The following is a 22,613-nucleotide window of genomic DNA, read 5'->3' as shown; positions in this document are numbered from 1 at the left end:
TTTTGACAGGTAAGTAGGCAGTCTCACACTATTTTGGTTAAGCAGTACTATCGTTTAGTACATACTTTTTCCGAGCTCCGGCCGACTACGGTTTAACGAGGTTTCACTGTATAGACCTATATGTACAGTAGAACCTTGTTAATACGTTCTCGGAAAAAAAACGCTAGAAAAAACATGATAACCGGGAAAACGTACGATCAGAAGTAACTAAAAAAAATTTGACAAGCTCAACTATTGTTGACATCTACATAATGCAAAGCGTCACACGAATCGTTACGGCACAAGAAACCGAGGCAGGTCGAGCGGGTGGTGCTCCGGTGGCCCAAGCCACGTTTTGTTGTTTTCCTATTGTGTGGTGTTTTAAGAGGGCGACGGGAAACTGAAGCGAAATGAAGCTGGTGGCAGGTTTGTTCTAAAAGCGTGCAGTACGCTACCAATGGCACTACGCACTGTAAAACAGATAGGTGAAGATGCTTATCGCAATAGGATTGACGGCGATAGCTGCGAATGCGGCGTGCGACGACCCGGGCAGAGATTTGCTGGCACCGGAATAAGAAACTCTGCGCGCCATCGTGTTCACATGAGATGGGCGGCTATATACTGTTCTCAATTGTGCATGCCTTGTGCCTTTTCTTGTTCACGTTAGATCTAGCAGCCCGAAAACCTACACAGTCGCAGTCTGCAGCAGGGAACGGTATCATGTTTCAGTTATCACCTATTAAAAGTGTTCAGTACACTTCCGACAGCACCATGGGCTGTGAAACAGATAGGCAAAGATGCTTATCTCAGTAGGATTGGCTACGATAGCTGTGAATGCGGCATGCGATGACACCAGAGAAGATTTGCTGGTACCGAAATAAGAAATTGAGTGCGTGCCGGCGTTCCACGTGAGACAGGCGGGCTAGTATTGTGGTGAAGCTGCTACGGCGGGCAGCTATATACTGTTCTTGATCACGCGCGCCTCATGCATTTTATTGCTTACATGGGATCTAGCAGCCATAAAATGTATCGTATGATCTCAGTTTGGCGACGTACTGAACATTGGTGCCGAAAAATTGTTTTCCTGGAATGTATGAACCGGTAAAAATTGAGCATAACTCTATTGGGTCATTTTTTAAAATCTCGATTGCGAACTTTGGTGCCAAGAAAACATGCGTAGCGGTAACGTATCAATGGAGGTTCTACTGCATATACATTTTGTGCATCTTCCTGCTGTTTCCAGTGACAGATATAGTCTATTTCTTAAGCCACCTAAGCATTCATTTTCAGAAAAAGGATGTTTTTATATAACCTAGACAAAGGGCAAGAGATGCAAAAGCACACATGATTCCTTATTCTGAGATGTTTTCGTACTTGATACCCGCACCCCTCTTTTACATTTTGTGGTTTGGCCCACAGGAGGCAGTGGGTAATTGTGTATGTGCCTGACATGAGTTTGAGACTTGTGTACTACACTGTTCTCATTGAAACTCTCCTGAGCTTAGCATGCTTAGACAGAGCAGAAGATTCAAGCACTTGTGTTGAAACTGACTGAAGCACTTATTTTCACTGCAGAAAGACCATGTGCAGCAGCTTTGAGGCGTGTCACACCCGGTCTGATTGGTAAGTGACTTTTTGAACCATTATGTGGCTGCAGATTTACTTGGACTTGAACCTCGTTATAACAAAGTTGCACCCGACACAAAAATAACTTTATTATTGTATATCCAATATTCGTTATAAGCATATATTTGGTACTTGCTGATAGTGGCTAAAACATTTTTAGATTTACTTCCTTATATATCCATGTTTGTTATGTTGAAGTTCAACTGCAGTAGGATGGAGCATGCGCCTGTTTTTATAGCCTGTATGCTGCACAGGCATAATTTTTCTGGATGTATAATGCCTCTTTTACTTGAAAAGACCTCTAAGCAAGGCAACTTATCTTACGCAACTCTTTGACATAACTTGAATTGCACAGCCTTTTCCATCATAGTCTGCATGGCAGACAGTCAATAAAAAGAATAAACGAGGCATTTATGCTAAAGGCATACTCTTATACCCCTGTCAAGCGGGCAAGTTAAGTGCACTCACGGCGAGTGCACTCGGTTTTTAAGTGCACTTTCCCAAATCTTAACATCGCAGCGGAGTGTACTCTCAGATGAGCGCACTCAAGTCGGAGTACGTTCACGGAACGCACTTTGCTGGCCGAGTGCGTAGCCTTGCCGACAACGGTTTGAAAGAGTGCCTAGCCTCGCCACCAACGCTTTCAACGACGCAAAATATAATGCATAGAAAAAGGACACAAAAGTTCATTTCAGTTATTGAGCAGCTTTTAACAATATAATTTGTGTTTAGCGAGAAGCGAAACAGCACAATAAAGAAAGGAATTTATCGTGTACGCAACTAACGGCGCCAGAATGATGCGGCACTGCGGCGCCACCATGTTCCTTCAGTTCGTGTTTATTTTGGTGTGAAAGCGTGCTGACCACGCCGGTCGTGCTTTGAGCCGTGTGCGTGGCATTTTGCAGTGTAGCTTAATATCGAACTCGCCGTCTTTGCTCATATATACTCGCTCATATTCTGTTCTAGCAGGATCATGAGCAGGATCAACTGCCGCCTCGCCGCACGCCGCCATGTTGTTTTGAATTCGCTAGGCATTCCTCTTGGCCAGCATTGACTTGCAACACACTTATAATAAAAACATCTTCGCTTTTTGTTGAGACAAATAGATGAAGTTTATTTTTATATATAATTCTACTTAAAACAATCGCTTTTTAGCAGCTTTCTCTTGTTAATTTACATATTTAAAAACGCGCTCTTAGTCTGTTGCCATTTTTTTTTACTGCGAGTGCACTCTGTTTTCCCGTTAAGAAGCGCGTTGCCTAAAGTGTGACTCAAGGTCTCGAAGTGCACTCCCCGTAAGTGCACTTAACTTGCCCGCTTGACAGGGGTATTACTTGAATTCTTTCTTCTAGTCGAAACAGGAATTTGCTTTGAAAAGGTGAAAAAAAAATGTGCCATAAAATCTGTTGGCCATGTAGCCTATGGAAAATCTAGCACTCTCTTCTTTATTAGCATTGCTGGCATTGTGCTGGGTTTTTCGGTGATGACTGTCAGTGATTCTTAAGAGCAATGCTGTAGAGATAAAGATGGCGGGCTTTTTTTTTTCTTCTTTTTTCTTTGTCACACGTAAAGCACGTTAGTGAATATTGTGTCATAATCACTGATGATCTGATTAGCTACACATTATTCACAAGAACCTTTTTCTTATTTTTTACCAAGGCCACATATTGCAAGTGCAGAATTCAAGCCTGACACTGAGACTAGCCTCAGTTTCAATATATTCTGTCTTCAAAATTTGCTACAAATTACTTTGGTATTCTACGTAATGCCCTGCGTAAGAATGTAAGGAAATCTTTGTGGGAAATTGTTACGTGGAACACTGATGTTTCTTGCGGCAGTTCAGGGATGGGCATTTCAAAATTGGTAGTACTAGTTCCAGGATTGCTACTAAGGGTAAGCAGTAATTATTTCACAATTTCTGGTGTCTGCTGGCACGAATATGTTGTCAAAAAAGAACCTCTCCACCTCTACCGCAATGTTTGAGAATGAAAGTGTTCACTGAAACACACACTTAATACTGTGCCTGTCTGGAAAGCTGTGCCATGTTGCAAATCAGAAGCTCCAGGAAGATTTCTGTTGCTGGAAGAATTGCCACATTCAGTGCATGGACTAAGAAGGAAGTTACAATTGACTTGAATTCAGCCTTGAGAGGATTGATGGAATTTATTCAAATTATCCGTTGGGTCAACTTAATAGAAAAGACAGAAAAATGTCTTAACATACCACTACTTTATTTGGCTGTATTACCCGCTGTAGTAGTAGCTCAGTGGCGCTATGGTGTTTTGCTGTAGACTATGAGGTTGTGGGTTTGATCTTGGTTGCGGAAGCTGCAATTTGATGTAGGTGGAATAGAATAATGCTCGCATACTTAGATTTATGTGTATGTTGAAGTACACCAGATGGTCAAAATTTATCCGGAGCGGTTCCCTACAGCATCTCTCATGGCCCAAGTGTTACTTTAGAACATCACAATCAATCAGTTTGGCAATGTTTCCCTGAATCTAACGTGCACTCGAATTAAAGGTGCGCCCAGTTTTTATGGGTTCAAAGTAAAAGCAACGTGCATCCAAATATAATGATCACCCAATTATTGCAAAAACAAAAAAATTAGCATGCCTCTGATTCTGGCAATCAAAAAAAGATTAAACCATTAGTTTGGCTTCACAGAATGTAAATTTATTTATGTCCATCGTCATCTCTCTCGGACAGCTCTTTATTGAGCCACAATATGTCATCTTCTGTGTGATTCACTGCAGTTGACATTACTCTTTTTTTTTTACGACTCCACAGCCATTACGAATGGGATAGTGGCCCATTTCTAGCCACTCCACCATTTTCTCATACATGCAGGATTACAACATGCTGAAAACAGGTAGCATCGCTCCATTGCCTCATAAAAATAATTTTTCATTGAGCTTTCAAAATGAAAGCAGCTCATTATTGTTTCCAACATATGCAAAAGCCTGTTCAGTTGCCATCTTGTGATGGCAATGATGGTGACACTGGCTGTGACACTAGGCTGTTACTAAGTCCACTAATGCGGTTTCAGTTTCATATCTGATTGTATAAAGCAAAAGTTTTCTTGCCCATTTTCTTAGAGAAAATGGGAGCACTAGGATTGGGTAAATATAGTAAACAATATCATTCATTGTGAGCTGCCATTTTCACTTGAAACTGCCTAGAACAGACCGAAAATCAGCGTTTTCGATGAGAGATAGCATTTCTTCTACGCACTCACTTTCCTCTACTGCCGCAAAGATTGACACTACAGCCATTGTGGTCAGGCAGATCCATGTTAGTCAGTCAAGTTTGAATTATCTGTCAAGGACCAATTCCATTATTGAAATAAGAAATGTTTTGGCCTATAAAAATGCATGGGTTCTGGCTGGAACCTTTGGTTGGGATCTATTTAACTGAGAAATCTAATTGATAGAGTTCAATTAATGGAATTATACTGTATTTGAAAGCCAACAGAGCTCCCTGATTGATTGATTGATTGATTGATTGATTGATTGATTGATTGATTGATTGATTGATTGATTGATTGATCACAACATCCTAAGGCAGAATGTAGACAATGAGAGACATCATACTGGGGGCTCCAAATTGATTTTAGTTAACCCTTTGGGTGCCAGATGTTTTCCCAAAGTGCAACAAACTAAATTTCTGTCTAAGTAACACATTATCAAGCTTTAAATTCAAATACTGTGAATTGGCAATATGATATTGAACATTTGAGAAATATTAAGTCTGAAAATTCAAACAAAAATTAAGACATACTAATTAATGATCTTAATTGCGGTAATTAGCATTCCTCTAGTTCCATCAGTGCTTAAAGTCAGGGGGGCCCAGCTCCCCCTCCATTTTTTCAGGAGGAGCTTGGCCCCCTCTTTGGCGGGTCAACCACAGCACTGTGGCATCCATTTGATTATCACTAGAGGTGATTTTATTACCGGTAGTGCTTTGTGCGGGGCAATTCTAACTCCAATTTTTATGGCTTACGTGGCATGAGCAAACAGGAAAACAGGTATCCTTGTACTGCTGCATGTACTTCCCCAAGGCACTGCACATAACTGTCACCAATTCTTGTTCGATTAAGATTCTTGGCCCAGCATACTGTTTCATTAGCCACCTCAGCGTGAAGCTACCTGCTTGCGAACTAGTGAAGCTTCACCTTGGTTTCTCTAGGTTACCAGTTTAGTTTCATTCATTTATTTGTGCATTATGAGTGCTGTGTTATACCAAAGACGCTTGAATTTTGCCCACTTTTGTAGGTAAGTAATTGTGAAACCATAAAATATATTGTTATAGTGCATGAGGTTGTCAATAAAGCAAGGCAACTAATGTTCTGTGGTGCAGCTAGACTTATTTGCTCTGAGAACACATATCTTTAATCCTTTACCTCCCAATTTATTTTATTTTTAAATGTTTAAATGTGTCAATTCTTTAAAAGCTTGATTGAATCAGCACAATAAATAAATGTCCGAAATACACTCAGAATAATATATACCAGGATGTCACTGACCTTTCAGTCAGGGACTGGCCTCGGTCGGAGTGAAGGCCGGTCCCAGCGGAAACTTCAATAAAATCCTGGTATTTTTCCTACGTGCTTCTATTCTTTGACCTGTTTCACTGCCAGATCCTGTGATTCAATGCTTCACTCATATATATATATATATATATATATATATATATATATATATATATATATATATATATATATATATATATATAATGTATGTATTTCTGGAACTGGCTAATGCTCCTAGGGCTAGATCTAGCAAACATAAATACCCAAGTTAGTGGGCGGATTGATGGCCGTGCCTTAGCAAAGTTGGTAGTGAAATGCACACGCAATGTGGAAGTTGTGGGTTCAGCTACCACCGGCGACAAGTTATCTTTTCATACACGTTCATTTCCCTTGATTATTTTTTACATTCCAATTTAAACCACAGTTAATATCCCCGATGCTTTCCTTGGCTTCATTCTCTGTTGGCTTTATGTGGTCATGATTAACAAAATCGAACACCTCAGTTCCCCTTCTCTTGTTTGTTCATTGAAAGGGTCTCGAATCTGGCAGACTTGGTGTCATTAGGTAGCATGCGCAGGTTTGTTGGCCATGTGCCTGCTCTCCTGACATCGGGATTGAATCCTGGCCACGGCGGCCGCATTTCGATAGAGGCGAAATGCAAAAACACCCATGTACTTAGATTTAGGTGCACGTTAAAGAACCCCAGGTGGTCAAAATTTCCGGAGTCCTCCTCTACGGCGTGCCTCATAATCAGAAAGTGGTTTTGGTACATAAAACCCCATAATCTAATCTGCTCTCCTGAGATCACGTATAATGTGATGCCGTCGGGCAAAAAAGGATGTTCCACATCCACCCACCTTGGCTCTGAGTGGCACTGGCTATTACTCCTAGGGCTAGATCTAGTAAACATAAATACCCAAGTTAGTGGTCGAATTGATAGCCATCGACGTAGCACAGTTGGTAGGGAAATGCACACGTAATGCAGAGGTTGTGGTTTCAGCTAGCACCGGCAACAACTTATCGTTTCGTTCACTTTTGTTTCCCTTTTCTTGATTATTTTCTACATTCCAATTTAAACCACAGTTAAGTTCACCGATGCTTTCATTGTCTGTTAGATTTATGCGGTCATGATTAACAAAATCGAGCCCCTCAATTCCCCTTGTTCTCCCGTGTGTGTGTGCGTGCGAATGTAAAAGCATGCACACGCTATAGTCGCCCCCCTATGAAGGCCCCTCTCCTCTACTAAAAGCAGACTTTAAGCCCTGGGTGCTGTGGCTTATTCATTGCTGTCATTGATCCTTGAAGACACCTCGTAATTAAGAGCAAAGTCCTCTGAATCGGAGATCATAAAATGTTCTTCAATTTCTGCATAATTCAAAAATCATGCAAGCTTTTTTGTGCCGGTTTGCTATGTCATAAAGTTAGAGACGCAAGCAGCACCAACAGTTGATAAGCTTTGTCACGCCATCTGTTGTATAAAAACAAATTGTACCGTAATATGTTAAATTAACCATTTTCTGCGTAGATGGCACAATCAGTCTACAGACGTTCCACCTTCATGAATTATCTCGGGCACGGCACTTAAAGGGCTAATACATACCCAGGCTTGGTACACAAGTGTTAATGTATTCTGCCCCATCAATATGGCTGCAGCAAGAAATCGAACCTATGACTTGGTGCTGAGCAGCACAATGTCATAGCTACTAAGCAACCATGGTGGGCGCAAAGTTTTGATTCCTAGGTAAAGTTGGTAATTTCTGGCAGTTTATATTTAAAAAGTTTGCAAGCTTTCTGAGCAGACCATATATATGTCTATTGTTGTAATCCTCTTGGTGTTCACCTCCGCATTCTTGTTTCAGCTTGATTTTTTAATCTTTATTTATTTTAATTTATTTTTCTTGCTAAATTATTTGCTAGATTGGTTTTTCAGTTTCTATAGAAACTGTGCATCTTTGTTGCTTTTCACATGACTCCAGACACAAGCAAAAGGTTAGAGAAATGTAGATATGCTAGTCCATGGCAAAATTTAGTCCATAAAAGAGTTAGCTCAGGTGGAAAGCATTGACATAAATCTTGGCTGAGTAAGCTAACCATCTGTGCTTACCAACCATGTACCGTGATATTGTTGCAGAAAGCTTTTGCTCTACCCTCATATGACATGTTCCTCTTCAATAATTATGCAGGGGCATACATCCCTCAGTGTGATGAAGAGGGTTACTTCTTGCCAGCTCAGTGCCACAGCAGTGCGGGCATGTGTTGGTGTGTTGACCGTCATGGTGCTGAGTTCGCAAACACACGCCGGAGAGATAGGCCTGACTGCGGTAAGACCACCCTCAAGTGCATCGGGTTTGTTCTAAAGTGAATACGTGCTGTTAAGCTGTATAGAGAAATTTCAGATTTGAGGCATTCAAGTATTTCTATATGCCCAGATATGCTTCACCTTTGGTGCCAGTGTTTATGTGTTGTCTAAAATGCTGGTGGTGCCCTGCCTAAGGCATGGTGCAATTTTTAGGGCTCTCCTAACTCTAGTTCAGTAACGCATCTCTTTGTATCCACTGTAATTCTTACAAGCTATCTTGGGAATCTTTCTCTTCAGTGGCTGAGCTGCTCATAGATCATTACTATAATGTTTCTATAAAAAAGCATCCATTCATATGTCATAAAATTGCTTTTCTGTACTGTGGCATAGATTTACAAAGTGCTTGCAGTAGACTAAATTTTGGTTAAGTCTCTTTTTAACTGGTGCAGTTGAACTGCATGATAATGAAGTTGCATCTGACATGAAAATACCTTAGTTATATTCTATTTTTGTTATAAGCATATATTCACTACATGCTGAAATTGGCAAGAAATGTTTGATTTACTTGGTTATATCCAATAATTCATTCATCTGTTCACTATATCAAGGTTCGACTGTATAAGCATTACCACATGTAATGTGTAATATGACATCACAGCCAGATATGCTGACTCATGCACATGAAAAAAATCAATAAATAGCTTTTAAAATATTATATTATGCACACATATGTAAATTTCATGGTATAAACTATAAATATCAACGCTCTAAGGCATAAGGAACTTTTTAGGTTATATCCAAAAGTATATATATATACAGTGCAGTCCACTTATAACGATGTCAAGAAGAACGAAAAATCCTATTGTTACAACGGATTGTCGCTATATCTAAACTGCCTTAAAAAAAAGAAGCTGCCACACATATCTTTATAGCTTCGAAATCAAATTTGCTACTTACAATAAAGAATTGACGTTGTAGAAAGAAGGCTGTGAAAAGTAAGATGTTTATTCATACCTCTAAACAGCGTGTCATGTGTTAGGTGCGCTGAAATAGTCAGAAATCTGCACTTGTTTTCGCGGAAGTTTCAGCTACACAACTGCGGTGTGCATCGCGTCCAGTGGCTGCGTGAGCAGTGGCGCTATAATTTAGCATGCATGAAATCAGTGAGCGACTCTATTGATCACAGCGCACTTTCTGTGAACATTGGGGTCGGTTTCAAAGACAGGCCACTGTCACCCTCGTCTCCTCCGTCGCACTAGGCCGCCGTCTGTCACGACAACGATCGCCCCGTCAGAGATTCTTCGCAGAACGATGCAGCACTATCTGCACTCAGAAACTCCTCCACTGAAGCACCACCTATTTTATCACCCGTAGCGACGTGCTCCCAGAGTTCGGCAATGTCAGCGGCTGCCACCATGTTAATTGTTTTCACACATGCGGGTTTCGCCCTAGTGCACAAAGCCCACCGTTTCCATTCATCAGCACGGTCACTGGTTCTAGCCTTCATGATCGTGGCACTTGCGGTTTTCAGAATCATTGATATCATCAACTGTGTGAGTCTTGTAAAATTTGCAGCTTCGTCCCAAGCGACATAGCTTTCCGCTTTGTCGGCAGAGTTGCCAGATGGGCCCAACAAAATATAGCCAAATGATCTCAAAACGTAGCCCAAAAATAGACAAGCCCAAATTTTTTGTGCGCAAGAAGTAGTCAAAAACATACCCAAAACGTTTGATGATGTTCTGCAGGTGTCTTACAAATGTTGGTGTCGAAATCTCACTGCGTATTTCTGGTTCCAAAATTACTTCCGCTGCATGCAACCAACACAATACTGGCCTCAAGATCTGCGTAAATAATCCTAGTGGGAGCTGCCACTCAGACGTGGATTTGGACACCACTTATTGTTACCATGAACCGAAGTATTTTTTTTTTTCCAATTTACTCATAACATTATTGGTATTTATTGAGCCACGTTCTGAGTTGATGTTAGTTCACGCCTCACGTACCCGAGGCATTTTTCTCAATAGTCGGGCAAAATATTGCCAGCTCCAACCTCGAGGATCAGCTTCAGCTGTTTACGATTGTGTGTTCAAGAGGCAGCCTGAGCTTCAGGCACTAAATTGGGGATGCCTTTCCTAACCTTGATTAATAAGATAAACATGTTATTTCACTCCCACTCTCTTTCTTTCTTTTACAATTAACTCGGAAGCAGCTCGACACTGAGTTAGCAAATGCTGCCACTTGGAGGCACACTGGACTCTGGAGAAAACTTGAAATCTTCTCGCATTTTCCTCGTGTGAAGAAGCGGCAGTTGTGACTGCAATTCGCCTTTGAGTGGGAAAAAACACAACGGCCTGCTGGCCCATAACGGAAGAGGTGAATTAAAGTTTATAGCTTTAAATGCAACCCGGATTACCGTGCTGACAATAATCGAGGTGGTATTAGTGTCAAAAAGAGTTGAACTGCGCAATAGTTAAGCAGGGATTCGCTGGTAAAATTCGTGCATTATGAAAACGTCTACTTAAGTTTCTGTGAATGCAGGCACGAATACATGTGTTGCCAAATTTTTTAGGGGAGTTGTGTACATTACTTTGAGTGCAGCTCGAAAAAAAGAAATGTAATTCCACTAGGGAACACATAAAATCTATTTTATTGGTTTCGCGCGGCTGTCATGAAGTCAAGTACAGCATGAACCCCTTTGTCTAACAATTTCAAGCACTGTACATCAGAATAGAAAGTAAGTAGAAGACTATATGTACCTTTGCAAATTGGCAAGAACTCTTTGCTCAACCACCACTGCGATGTGGGCAAAAATAATAAAATATGGATGTAACAGTACGACAAACACCTATTATGTATGTCGAACATAGTTTTTTTTTTTTATCAATGCTCAAAAATATGCGTGAGCAAAGCATAGTGTAATGACTACTAAGACGAACAAAGAGAAACTAAAATGATGGTAAAGTAGGTGCATATAGAAGGTAAGCCACAATCGTGATTACTTGCACGTACAAAGCTTAAAGGGAAAGAAATTGTCGCGGCTGTACAGTATGAAAACTGACCCGTTATTATCCTGATGTTGGGTTGGCAAGGCGATCACTCACCGACCTTTGGTGAGCAATTCCTTTGCCATCTTCACTGAGGATGAACATCGTGTTTCAGATATTTATAGAGGTTATCATTGTAATAATGTGCAACATTCAAGAAGTACAATGAAACAATCGCAACTTTCACGTAATACGTAGCTGCTTGACTAAAACAAAGAACAAAAAAAAACATTGCATAGAGTGCCAGATGATACTTCTCAGCACTGAAGATTTGCGCAAATGAATTAAATATACAATCTAGCCATATTTGAAATAACTACCCCTGCCACTTGGACCATATAGAACTGCAAAGTTGAAACGCGACAGAAACTGTTCATCTGGCTGAAAATCTTTGTAGTAGTGTCCACTCTCTGCCAGACCAAACTTAAGGTGAAGGAGAGCTTGCAGTGTCTCATTCGACATGAGGTTTGTCAAATCATTCTTTGTCAACAAAACCTGGCTGAACACGCATTCGACAGCTGCGTTCGAAAGAGGCAGCGCAAGTAGGGACAAAGCAAGCTCGTATAGTAGAGGGAACGTTGGATTTCCGGCACTGTTTTTTGTATTCCTGAGGCTTGGTGATACTAGAGCAGAATCTTTCGGTTTTACTGACAGTCGAGAATATTGCGCTTCGCTGAACATGTACATAAAGACTCGAACCGTAGCGTTTCTCATTTAAAGCGGCTCGCGGATTTTTACGTAAAGTTACTAAGTAAGTAAATAACACGGTGATTTGCAGGAAAACCAAGCAATAGGCTTCGAGAAATCCTTGATAAACATTTGAGGATCGCGGGCGCAAATGACTCGCCATGAAATGCGTGCAAATACTTCAGCTGTTGTGTAAGTCTACATAATACAGTGGAACCCCGGTTTTGCAATGACCCGGGTTTTACAACGCATTAGCGCAGTCCCGGCAAAGGCCCCATAGAAGCAATGCATTAAAAACCCTGGTTATCCGACGCAATTTTATGCCTGACCCGCGTTATACAACGACCCTCACGTTTTTCTCTCCCCCACCAGCAGCCGCCCATGACGCTCGTTATGCTGAAATAGCGCCTTTTCTTCTCCACAATCACTTTCTCCCTCTCTTCTCGGTGGCGTCGCCTCTCGTCGCATTGGGGAAGCGTTTCTCTCCTTCCAGATTACCAGCAGCATATCACCGAAAAGGTAGCGCGGAGAAGCCTAGGTTTGTTGTATGTGTTCTTCGTCGTAATCCAGCGACCAGCGTTCAGCAAAGGTTTTGAGTTGTGGGGAGCAACGCGAGGCACGATGTCCCAAAAGTGGACATTTCTGTTGCTTGGCAATAAGCTGAAAATTATCAAGGAAGCAGAAAAGCGGCATGAAGCCACGAAAGCCAGTATTGCCCGGGACCTTAAGGTACCCGAATCTTCGCTTAATATGATCCTGGCAAACAAAGCGGTGATATTGTAGAATGCCAACAAGTTAGGGCTCAAGCGGAAAGCGGAAAAAGAAGGACAGCATGAGAAGTTAGAAAAGTTCTCATCAAGTGATCAAGTGGCTGTATCAAGCACGGAGCTCTGCGACCAACGTTGATGACGACATTCTAAAGGAAAAGGTGGACCTTGTGGCATTGTGTCTGGGCATCGACGACTTTCAGGCATGGAATGGGTGGATGGATCGCTTTAAAATATGAAAGAGGATTGTGTACAGCCGCTCCTGTGGAAAAAGCACTTCCATGGACGTTTCGACGGTGAACGAGTGGATAGAGTTGCCGCCGGAGATGAGAGCAGTATTTTTTACCAGATGCAGCCGGAGCTAACCCTTGCGTTTAAGGGTGACAGCTGTCATGGTGGCAAGTGTAGTAAAGAGCATGTGACGGCACTATTCTGTGCTGACAAGGACAGTTCCAAGAGGCTGCCCGTGCTCGTTGTTGGAAAGTTTGCCGACGTCGCTGCGACATCGGACAACGACGACGCCACAGATGCTGTGCCTGTGCCTGCCACGTTCGCCGAGGTGCTACGGCACATAGACGGCATCAGGAACTTCATCTGTTCATGCAGCGCCACAGAGGACCTCATTTTGGATGTTGCCCAACTCGAGCAAAAACTCTTGGTTCACAAATCAAATAAGGTCCAAAAGAAACTTACCAACTTTTTTGAAAGTTCGTGCCGAATGGCAGGAATCGCGGCAGTGGGCAGTGGAGTGCCGTAACGGTTCGTTTGAATAAAGCATGATTGGTACCTGTACTGCAGCATTAATTCTTATCGCATTTACTTTTATGGTAATTTGGGTTTCCAAGCCCTGCAGAGTATGTTAGTAGTTTACATTGAAGTTTCTCGTAAATCTGTCGCGCGAAATAAGTTGTATTTTATAGGCATAATTTATGTTCGGATTTTAAGACGCCCGCATTTTACGACGCTTTTTCACAGTCCCGAGAAAGTCATATAATCGGGGTTCCACTGTAGTTTGCTGTATAGCAGCCGCCACAGAACACGTGCTCGACAGCTGGCGGTACCACCGTTTTTCTCACTGAACCAGGCGTGAACCGGCTGCAGATGACGCCGAAATCAGGGGTGTAGATAGGTCGTCTTGTACCCAAGGCCCATGAGTCTTCTGTCACCCCCCACCCGGGTGTAGTCAGGAAGGCGAGGATATCGAACATTTCCGGGGAGCGGTCGGGGGTGATGTTTCAGCACCAGCACAGCTGCCTTGGACCCCCACTTCATTCCCAGAGATCGCGAATGTAGCCAGGTATAGAGGCTGTTTTATTTTCTGCACAAAATAACACAGGGTGCTGCAGTGATAACTTAAATGCAGGCACATCTGCTTTCAGACTGTAAGGCTTGGCAGCCAATACAGATGGAGCACTATAGAAAATATGGCTCACAAGTAACAAAAATATTTTAATGAAGTTTTAATTAGCTATTTTAGAGGCAATATTGCATTTGCGAAATTGAACTTAAGCCCCACAGTCATGTGTTGACCATCAACAGCTTCACAAAAATGGCCGTAGGCACTACGGCATGCAGAATTTTGGCCGTGGGCAGTGCTGAACCAAAACTAAGATTAAACAGCGTGGCAGTGACGCTCATCTCCCCACCCTATCAGAAAATGCCACCTGCTTCAATGCTGCATGCATGCCAATGCTATGACAATTACGACTTCTCTTCATTCTAACCCATAAAGCCCCCCCCCCCCCTTTTTTTTTTTTTTTGCTGTCAATGGCAAACATGATCATCCGAGCTGGGGCACTGCCCCAAGATTGGGAACAGAATAGAGCACGCTTCGCGCCAATTTCTCCCATGAAAAAAAAAAGAAAAAGAGAGATAGAGATAAGGCCTCAATGAAGCCTGCGTCAGCAGAAGGTTGCACTACTCTTGGTATGCACTCGCAATAAAGAGGATGGAGATATCGACACCACTGGTGCACTATTTCATATTTCTTTTGGTGCTGCCATACTGGGCTGTTCGCAGTGCCGAAGTACTGCAGGCTCTAGCGCTCAAGACAATTTTGTTTAGAGAAGGTTTGTTGAGTTAACAATATGACTTTGGGCCCTTGAGTCCCCTGATTGTAATGTTTCCTCTATAATTGCTAATTAAGCAGTAATTTAAGATATCCTGATTAATTATCTGCCATATTTTGCACAATACCGAGCTTCTAGGGGTCACAAAGACACATAACCTGATATAATATCACAAGATAACCTCACAAAATTCACCTTTTTATAAAATTCCGTGCAGCTGAAACAACACACTGTATTTGTGACATGAAGTCACACAACAACAAAGTGATAAAGAGACAGTTAGCTAGGACTAGGAGACAGTGTTTTTATTCTGCACTGCGGAACTCATATAAAAATAATACAAAACTGATAAATGGAACACTGTATGCATACTGACGACGCAGAAACTACTTAGCGAATAAACATTTTTAGCTCGCACATTTATGCAGTTATTACGTAGGCTGTTGCTAAAGCTGCAGCCTACTATTCTGCAGCATTACACATCTGGTACATCGGGTACCTGAGCTGGGGCTGCTGCCCCCCCCCCATTACTACGCTACTGGCCGAAACCAAAACAAGAAGAAGAGAGCTTGGCGCTGGAATGACGTATAAACATGGCGGCCAGGACACAACACCATTCTCCAAGCGCCAACATTGCCTAAATACACAGCCTTCAATTTCACCTATGTATCTTGTAGCAGCAGTGAGCTTTGGGTTTTATAAACGGGCGTTCGCAAATTTTGTCAGTGTTGACGTGTCCTCGGGGCTCAGTACTTCTTAAGACGAAAATAGTCCAAATATAGCCATGTATCCAACTCGCAATTTTCAACGCCAATCCGCATAAAAGGTAGCCCAACTTGGCTATTAATAGCCCAATCTGGCAACCCTGTTTGTCGATGCACTGACACTGCTTCTGCTGCGCATTTCTGCGCATGCTGAGGAAGAGAGGGAGATTGTAAAAAGAGAGTGCAAGCGGTCTCTGCTTTTTTTTTTTTTTCTCTGAGCGCTCACCGGTGATGCGGACACGAAGCAGCTGTTGTCATCTTGTGGGACGCTGCGCCAACTTGCGATGCTCTCCGTGGCTTTTGCAATCAGCGCGCTGGCAGGACCTGCTGCGCGGTAATGGCGGCAGATACAAACTCGCATCGGCAAACTTTTCGCCTTGTCTCGGTTAAGGGGAACTTAGCAAAGCAAATTTCACGGCCATTCTGCATGGAAAACGCCGCCAAAAAGGCAGAATTTCGATCATTATATCCGATATGCAGTGAATAACATATCGTTATATATGGGTTTTTTTCTCATAGCCCTAATGCATAAATTGACGCTCTAAAGTCAACTCATCGTTATAACCGATATATCGTTATATGTGGTATCGTTATAAGTGGACTGCACTGTAGCCATACATACATACATTGCATATTACATGCAAGTTACTTAACACTCTGACAATAGCATGACAATGCAATGCGGCAGTGTGGTGCCTAGAAGATAAAATATGTCGATTATTCTGAATGGTTCTGTGGCAACTAGCGTCTTGTACCTAAACTTTTATTTGTCATCGGGCCTAAGCTTTCAATATCACATACGAATTACAGTGTGACACCCAAGTCGTCGTGCTCCTTTCGCGCCAGAGGACTCGGCTCATACCCATGTTTGTGCAGTTTCAGGTTTATGAAACTCTGTTCTGAGTTGAAACATTAGCCAGCTGGAACTAGTTTTCTCTCATGTGGTTGTGTTAGAAAAAAGAACTTCTTAGGAACAAGGTGCCAATAACAAGATTTTCAAATTTAAATTCTGCCGAATTCCTAATTATAGCTAGCACACAGGGGGCACAGAGTAAGCCAAATATGCACAAGTTGCTCTATTTGTCTCCATCTGGGGAAACACAAGCTGATACTACATATACTGGCCAACCCAACCTCTGCCGTTGCTTAGCATCTGTGGCGTACTGCTGATGAGCATAAGGTCATAAGATCAATTACCAGCCGTGGAAGCTGCATTCCAATGAGGCAGAATGCTGAAATGCTCATATGCTTAGATTTACATACATGTTAAACTCCAGGTGGTTGAAATTAGTCTAGAGGCTCTGATGTCTCTCATAGCTTGTGAGCTGCTGTGGAACGTTATACACCATAATTTGAAAAAGGGGGGGGGGGGGAATGAGAAAGGTGCTATCAGCCATCAAAACAGACAAGTTTGAAAAATGTTTCAAAGAATGCAATCGCAGATTGGACATATACATTAAGTGTAATGGAGAGCACTTTGAAGGTGATAAAGTTGTTTTGTAAAAAATAAATAAATAGATAGCTTTCTGAAAAGAATTCTGGTTTCTTTTGGGTTTCCTTCATATACAGCCTAAAGCTGAAATTTTTTTTGTCTGAACTGCCCAGCAACTTGCATCATGTGAAGGGAAACATTGTTGTAGTGTAGAACTTGGGCTCTTAAGCTGTTAATCACAGGTTTAGAGTGTCAAAAGTTCCCGCCGTGGTTGCTTAGTGGCTATGGTGTTGGGCTGCTAAGCACGAGGTCACGGGATCAAATCCCGGTCATGGTGGCCGCATGTTGATGAGGGCGACAAGCAAAAAACACGTGTGCACTTAGATTTAGGTGCATGTTAAAGGACCCCACATGGTCCAAATTATTCCGGAGCCCCCCCACTATGGCGTGTCTAATAATAAAATCAGGGTTTTGGCACGTAAAACCCCATAATTTTTTCTTTTCTTTTTTTTAAGTGTCAAGATTATCAAGAATATCAAAAGCAAGATATATCTAATGAAATTTCAATAGCTTTTGAAGCTAGCAAAGTGTGTTCTGTTAGGTTATTTGGTTCAGGTTAAGCTTGAGTTGAAATTAAATTCCTGAAACTGAGAGCGGAATACTTTTCAGTGGTAACTGAAAATGCAGCACCATATGTAGGGATCTGCACTTAGAGAGCGGGCTAGTGAGAAAAACAAATGGGCCCCAGTATCTCAAAGATAGCTGTCTGTTTGCAGAGTCATTGATGAACAAGACCAACCGTGACAAGTCACTGGAGGATGACACAGAAGAAGACAGTGACGAGGTTAAGGACAAAGACGAAGGATCGGGAGATCGCATTCAGGACTTCTGAGCGTCCTTCCCAAAACATGGCTGTTTGAGCCTCAACCCATTCCCCTTTACCCTTCGCGCCCCTTTACAATTCACCACCGTTTCTCCTTGACGCACCCGCTTGTTCTGTCGGTGATAGCAAGTGCAATAGTCTGGGCCTCATCTGTTCTGGTTCACAGCAAGGAACAAAAAAAAATTGGGCAATGGTTGCCAGTAGGAACCACATTTGTCTTCAACAGTTGTCCTGACACTTGTGTGTCTCATTTTAGCAGGAACTGACAGCAGTAGTGGCATTCTAATATGAACACATTGGTTCTACTTCTCGGAAGCCACAGATGTGTCTTTCATCATATTTGCACTGTTTTTTTGTTGTTGCAATTCAAGCATTGTTTTTCAAAGGAACTGAGAACTTTGTTGTTGTTGTTACATTGAGGAAGTCACAGCATTAGAACTCAACTGTGTCAGTGATTGATCAAAATTTATTATTTCTTACCACTACTATTTAGTGTGGGTTTCTTTGGACTAAGAATTGAGAGGGAAGAAATGTGCTAGCATGGAGTACTATTATATGTGATGTACAAGATTCTTCAGAGTTTTATTATTTGCTTTGTTGGTGTGTTAACATGTTGCAGTGTCATATATTTACCTTTATTTTGCAACCCGTTACAGAAACGTTCAAATTGTGGGGTTTTGGGGTATGACATATTCTGTTAAGCTGGTGCATTTTATTTGCACTGGGCAATTTATCATGACAACCACTTGTGGCAATTCTAGCATGTTTCGTGAATGGTTGCTTTAGGTTTATCTGAACCACGGTGTCTTGATTTGAGAGCATGATTCAATTATGTCTTTACCTCAGCAAAGGACAAATTTTTAGGGGCTACATAAAACTATTAGCATAACCAAGGCTTACTTTTATGAAGCATGTAGCATATGTCTTGCGAGTATGTCTATTTGGGGCTAGGATATACAAATATTATGCTCTTCGTGAATACTCTTACAGTTTTGTGGATATTTCCCAATGGTGTATTTATTATACAGCAAGCATGGTTTTAATTACTGGCACATGTTTAATGCTTGCCTTTACTTGCTTACATGAACCTTATTTATATTAACAAACTGTGTCACAATTTTTAGGTTGTTGCTGGTTGTGCTGATTTTGTAAAAGGTTTAATTAACTATGTCATGTCGTGGAGCTTATTTTGGTTACTCTGTGGTGCCATGTGATTATACTGTGCCATTGTTGCTTTCTTTGTTTTCTTTGAATGCCTTTTAATGTTCCTGAGGCAAAATACACCTATGTTTGTGTCTGCAGGAGAAAAGTGAGTCTTCTAGCAACCTATGTTTCATAGAATTTGCATAAAGCCAACAGAATCCAAGTCTTCCATTTAAGTTGAGGGCCACATCTATTATCTTTGTTAAAGGTGTGCTTATTTAGCTTTGTGTTTTAACCTTTTGAGGACATCAATAGCTCTCATTGATGGTCATGTTCTTAAAGTCTCAAGCTTCTGCAGTGTTTTGTTTGCATTTCCTGATTGTTTAGAAGGAATTGGAACTGACATAGGAAAGAGAAGTGAAAATGCAGCTCTTGCTGCTTTTGAATGTCATTTGTTTCACAGCAACGGGCTTATAAGATTGCACAAGCTTTATTAGTAAGCTGTCATCAAGGAGGCCAATTCAGTGATTTAGTGTACAAATACTTCTGTGATAATAGGCTAGCTTGCGCCACAGCAATTTGCTGAATCTGACATTTATTCTAGTATGTGTCCCAAAATTAGAGCTTTTAATAATCTGGCAAAAAAGTTATGCGTTGTGATGAACTAGTTTAGACAATACTGGAATTCCTGACTGCATGCCATGCAAGGACAAATTCACAAGCTACTTGCAGCCAATTCTGTTGGTCTTGGCATGTATCAATGTAACTCATGTAAAAGCTTTTCTTCTTCTTCTTCTAAGCAGTTCTTTTCCATGTATTAAGTTTTATGTAAGCAGTATAACTTTCAAGTGGTTATTTTTCCCAAGCCAATACAGTGCTCATTTGGCAAGAAGGTTATTGAGAACAAGGTCTGTAGGGGTAAAACAAAAGTTCTAACTTGCAAGATATCCTGTTGTTTAAATTCAGAATCATTCTTGTGGGTCAGTTTGTCTTCTTTTCTTTTTTTCCCCGAAGCGCTCAAGCTACACGGAGTTTGAATCTCATTATTGTTATCAATGCATCCAACTGTATCTGTACGCAACTTTCTTTGTCTCAAGATATGGTTCACGCCAGCAGTCAGCTTCGCCAGCAAATCTGTGCAGCTTCATTTAACACATGCTAATCACAAGGCTGTGAAAACTCTCTCAAGTTTGACTGTCATCGTGATTATGTGACTGTGCAGGGGTATTTGATGAATATATTTATTATTCAATTTCTTGCCTCTGGACAACTTTGCCTGAAAGTCTGTACATCCACTGTCTAATGATGTGCACAGAGAAAAAAGTGGAGGCAGTTATCAGCTCATTCTTTCTCTTTTCTGTTTGTGTTTGGATTAATAATCATATACCGTGTTTCATTATGAGCCTAATGGTAATAATGCAAGATTTAGGTATTTGAGTCTCCTAAAAGCACTGTGATGCCATTAACATGAAAGAAACCTTTTTTTTATACATGACACGATTGTTCTTGAGCATTTTCCATCTGGAATTGCTAATGTCAGTTTCCATTGCACAAGTGTTTCATGTTTAACAGTTTGAATTATCTCAAACCATACAGCTGTGTTTCAGATGCATCTGCATTACCTTGTCAATGGCCTGAGTTCACCTTGTTGAATCGTTTAAATGACCTGCCATGCAAGACGCTTGCTATAAGTGCATTTATAGGCATGAATGAGAACAACAGCGTCATTACCCTTTGCAGCAACTTCATGCATTTTTGCATGTCTAAAGTGCATCTGAGAAGCCCGTTGCTTGCGTAACAAACCATCAGTGGCCATTTGGGCTGCTGTTTTTTTTTACATGCGAAAGCAAGAAGTACATTCCAGTGAAGGCTGTTAAAAAAACTGCTGCTGTTGGTGTAGGAGTGCATAGTTTGTTGGTTGGTTTTCTATGGCCTTTCTTTGTTGTTCCATGGCATGGCTTGATATCTGCATATTGCTTCTCCTTCATTTCTGTCCAGGAAGCATAGCAGCAACATTGAGAACCGGCGTGGTGATGAGATCATTTTTGTGCATGCTGTCTGTTCTGTGACCTACAAGCAGGAACTACTATGAGCATTTGTGTGGAATCTTCCTGTTCTGTACACATGTTTCTAGCACTTACAGAATCTAGCACCTACAGAATTAGCGCATGTGCAGGATTTAGTGTGTGCAGAATGTTTGTGTTCTGTGCAGCTGTTTTGCTGCATTTCCTGTCCCTGTGTCTTACCCTCCAAGGCAAAGGGGGTGACTTTTGAAGGCGTACAATTGTGTTCTCAAAAGTCTTGTGTTGGTGTTTCAATCTGCTCAGAAACTGAGCATAGTGTGACAAAACAGATGCTGTTGTATTTCTCATTGTTTTTGTGACCCCTAGATAACAAGTTTGAACTGTACAATATTCAAAAGTGAGAATGCCAAAAAAAAATCCACTTAAGCCCAGTATTCATAACAGCAATTCTTCAATCTTTGCCAACCACCATAAGCAAAAAGCTGGAAATTGCATCATTGTTGTGCTGTCAAGTCCTGTATGTAGCCGAGCTGATGTCAGCTGAAACAAGGGGACCCGTACACATTGCTGTTAAAATGCCAATGCTTGTCTGAGGCTTAGCTGTCAGATGTATGCGAAAATCTTGTTTGAGGGACTTTTTTGTGATGCCAAAACTGCACAAAGAAACTTGCGAAGGTATCTGCGAGTATTCTCAAGCATACTGCATTTCCTTTTTACTTTTGTCTGACAACTTTCTGCGATGCCTTGTTAACTCTTGCTTGTAATTGGCATGATTCATCTAGGCAGCTAGTGAACTCTGAAAGTAATATTGCTGTTTTTCCCTACTTATTGGAAGTTGCCTGTGACATTTTATCACATGAGAGACTGCAAGGATTAGTCCTGGGCTTAATGGGACGAGTGGGAGGTAGTCCACAATGCATAACTAGCATCTTTGTTTAACAAAGTGTAGCAGTACAAACATCTTCTTTTCTTATAAGTGCCATCCGATGTTTTTCTGTATGCATTTATGCCACATGTATTTACTACTTGCATATGGTCATGGTAACCACTATGTAACAATGTTTTTGTAGGCTGTGATGAATAAAGTACCACTACGAGACGTACATTATGTAGTGTATGACCTAGTGTATATGTAGTCCATACACATAAACGGTACTTTGTATACAGACGTATGCCACTGTGCAAATGTAAGACTGTTCATAAGCACTAGCATGGCATCTGCATAGAGAGGCAACATAGAGGTGCGCAATTGTTTCTCTGCCCTCCTTTCTAGGGATAAGATTTGACCAGTGCAACGTTTGTCAACTTGTTTACTTACTGCTATCTGTCACGAGCACCTGCACCTCCCAGGCGACTGTACAGCTG

General features: G+C 41.5%; 1 protein-coding gene across 1 annotated transcript in view; it reads left to right on the top strand.

Annotated features, from left to right (window-relative positions):
• Cow (Proteoglycan Cow) overlaps positions 1–22,351 on the top strand; it is a 58,597-nt gene extending 36,246 nt beyond the window's left edge. Inside the window, exons 9-11 of the mRNA XM_065437817.2 lie at positions 1,555–1,602; positions 8,320–8,457; positions 17,975–22,351. Coding sequence (XP_065293889.1) covers positions 1,555–1,602; positions 8,320–8,457; positions 17,975–18,090 — 302 coding nt within the window. The 3' untranslated portion in view covers positions 18,091–22,351. The remainder of the gene's footprint in view (positions 1–1,554; positions 1,603–8,319; positions 8,458–17,974) is intronic.
• The last annotated feature ends 262 nt before the right edge of the window (positions 22,352–22,613 follow it).

Source organism: Dermacentor albipictus, chromosome 1 (genome assembly GCF_038994185.2).
Source record: "Dermacentor albipictus isolate Rhodes 1998 colony chromosome 1, USDA_Dalb.pri_finalv2, whole genome shotgun sequence".
Lineage (NCBI taxonomy): Eukaryota > Metazoa > Arthropoda > Arachnida > Ixodida > Ixodidae > Dermacentor > Dermacentor albipictus.
The sequence above is the reverse complement of the archived record's forward strand: the minus strand, read 5'-3'. Positions and strand labels throughout refer to the sequence as shown.